Source organism: Colobus angolensis, unplaced genomic scaffold, assembly GCF_000951035.1.
Source record: "Colobus angolensis palliatus isolate OR3802 unplaced genomic scaffold, Cang.pa_1.0 Scaffold47, whole genome shotgun sequence".
Classification (NCBI taxonomy): domain Eukaryota; kingdom Metazoa; phylum Chordata; class Mammalia; order Primates; family Cercopithecidae; genus Colobus; species Colobus angolensis.
In genome coordinates this window covers 3752372-3755122 of record NW_012118154.1, presented here as the reverse complement: position 1 = coordinate 3755122, position 2751 = coordinate 3752372, and the positions used below count along the sequence as shown (strand labels likewise).

General features: G+C 51.4%; 1 protein-coding gene across 3 annotated transcripts in view; it reads left to right on the top strand.

Annotated features, from left to right (window-relative positions):
* Nucleotides 1-2751, top strand: part of TP53 (tumor protein p53) — an 18988-nt gene that overhangs the window by 10937 nt on the left and 5300 nt on the right. For all 3 annotated transcript variants that reach the window (XM_011958559.1, XM_011958558.1, XM_011958560.1), the window contains 5 exons: nt 593-776; nt 858-970; nt 1536-1645; nt 1988-2124; nt 2217-2290. In XM_011958559.1, coding sequence (XP_011813949.1) covers nt 593-776; nt 858-970; nt 1536-1645; nt 1988-2124; nt 2217-2290 — 618 coding nt within the window. The remainder of the gene's footprint in view (nt 1-592; nt 777-857; nt 971-1535; nt 1646-1987; nt 2125-2216; nt 2291-2751) is intronic.

Sequence of the window (2751 nt, the reverse complement as noted above, 5' to 3'; positions counted from 1 at the left end):
TCTCGATCTCCTGACCTCGTGATCCACCCGTCTCGGCCTCCCAAAGTGCTGGGATTACAGGCTTGAGCCACCGCGCCCGGCCTTCTTTTTCTTCACCCACGTTTATTCCTTGGCTTTTGAAAGTAAGCTCCTGACCAGGCTTGGTGGCTCACGCCTGCAAGCCCAGCACTCTCAGAAAGAGGCCAAGACGGGCAGATCACCTGAGCCCAGGAGTTCAAGACCAGCCTGGGTAACATAGTGAAACCTCGTCTCTACAAAAAAATACAAAAAATTAGCCAGGCATGGTGATGCATACCTATAGTCCCAGCCACTCAGGAGGCTGAGGTGGGAAGATCACTTGAACCTAGGAGATGGAGGCTGCAGTGAGCCATGATCATGCCGCTGTGCTCCAACCTGGGTGACAGAGCAAGACCCTATCTCAAAAAAAAAAAAGAAGAAAAGCTCCTCAGGTGTAGACGCCAACTCTCTCTAGCTCCCTAGTGGGTTGCAGGAGGTGCTTACGCATATTTGTTTCTTTGCTGCCCTCTTCCGGTTGCTTTATTTGTTCACTTGTGCCCTGACTTTCAACTCTGTCTCCTTTCTCTTCCTACAGTACTCCCCTGACCTCAACAAGATGTTTTGCCAGCTGGCCAAGACCTGCCCCGTGCAGCTGTGGGTTGATTCCGCACCCCCGCCCGGCAGCCGCGTCCGCGCCATGGCCATCTACAAGCAGTCACAGCACATGACGGAGGTCGTGAGGCGCTGCCCCCACCATGAGCGCTGCTCAGACAGCGATGGTGAGCAGCTGGGGCTGGAGAGATGACAGGGCTGGTTGCCCAGGGTCCCCAGACCTCTGATTCCTCACTCTTTGCTCTTAGGACTGGCCCCTCCTCAGCATCTTATCCGAGTGGAAGGAAATTTGCATGTGGAGTATTCGGATGACAGAAACACTTTTCGACATAGTGTGGTGGTGCCCTATGAGCCGCCTGAGGTCTGGTTTGCAACTGGGGTCTCTGGGAGGAGGGGGTAAGGGCAGTTGTCAGTGGCCCTCCGGGTGAGCTGTAGGGGGCTTTCTCCTGCTGCTTATTTGACCTCCCCATAACCCCATGAGATGTGCAGAGTAAATGGGTTTACCCATTGCACAGTTGAAAAGACTGAAGCTTACAGAGGCTAAGGGCCTCCCCTACTTGGCCGGGCACGGTGGCTCGTGCCTGTAATCCCAGCACTCTGGGAGGCTGAGGCGGGCGGATCACAAGGTCAGGAGATCGAGACCATCCTGGCTAACACGGTGAAACCCCGTCTCTACTAAAAAATACAAAAAAAAAATTAGCCAGGCGTGGTGGTGGGCACCTATAGTCCCAAGTACTTGGGAGGCTGAGGCAGGAGAATGGTGTAAACCCGGGAGGCAGAGCTTGCAGTGAGCTGAGATCGTGCCACTACACTCCAGCCTGGGCGACACAGCGAGACTCTCTCAAAAAACCAAAAAGGCCTCCCCTGCTTGCCACAGGTCTCCCCAAGGCCCACTGGCCTCATCTTGGGCCTATGTTCTCTCCTAGGTTGGCTCTGACTGTACCACCATCCACTACAACTACATGTGTAACAGTTCCTGCATGGGTGGCATGAACCGGAGGCCCATCCTTACCATCATCACACTGGAAGACTCCAGGTCAGGAGCCACGTGCCGCCCTGCACACTGGCCTGCTGTGCCCCAGCCTCTGCTTGCCTCTGACCCCTGGGCCCACCTCTTACTGATTTCTTCCATACTACTACCCATCCATCTCACATCACATCCCCCGTGGGGAATCTCCTTACTGCTCCCACTCAGTTTTCTTTTCTCTGGCTTTGGGACCCGTTACCTGTGACTTCTCCTCCACCTACCTAGAGCTGGAGCTTAGGCTCCAGAAAGGACAAGGGTGGTTGGGAGTAGATGGAGCCTGTTTTTTTAAACGGGACAGGTAGGACGTGATTTCCTTACTGCCTCCTGCTTCTCTCTTCCTATCCTGAGTAGTGGTAATCTACTGGGACGAAACAGCTTTGAGGTGCGAGTTTGTGCCTGCCCTGGGAGAGACCGGCGCACAGAGGAAGAAAATTTCCGCAAGAAAGGGGAGCCTTGCCACGAGCTGCCCCCTGGGAGCACTAAGCGAGGTAAGCAAGCAGGACAAGAAGCGGTGGAGGAGACCAAGGGTGCAGTTATGCCCCAGATTCACTTTTATCACCTTTCCTTGCCTCTTTCCTAGCACTGCCCAACAACACCAGCTCCTCTCCCCAGCCAAAGAAGAAACCACTGGATGGAGAATATTTCACCCTTCAGGTACTAAAGTCTTGGGACCTCTTATCAAGTGGAAAGTTTCTAGTCTAACACTCAAAATGCTATTTTCTTCTTAACTGCTTTACCTGCAATTGGGGCATTTGCCATCAGGGGGCAGTGATGCCTCAAAGACAATGGCTCCTGGTTGTACCTAACTTCGGAACACCAACTTACACCATAATGTATATTTTAAAGGACCAGACCACCTTTCAAAAAGAAAATTGTTAAAGAGAGCATGAAAATGGTTCTATGACTTTGCCTGATACAGATGCTACTTGACTTACGATGGTGTTACTTCCTGATAAACTCGTTGTAAGTTGAAAATATTGTAAGTTGAAAATGGATTTAATACACCTAATCTAAGGAACATCACAGCTTAGCCTAGCCTACTTTTTTTTTTTTTTTTTTTTTTGAGACGAAGTCTCACTCTGTGAAACCCTGTCTCTACTAAAAAATAAAAATAA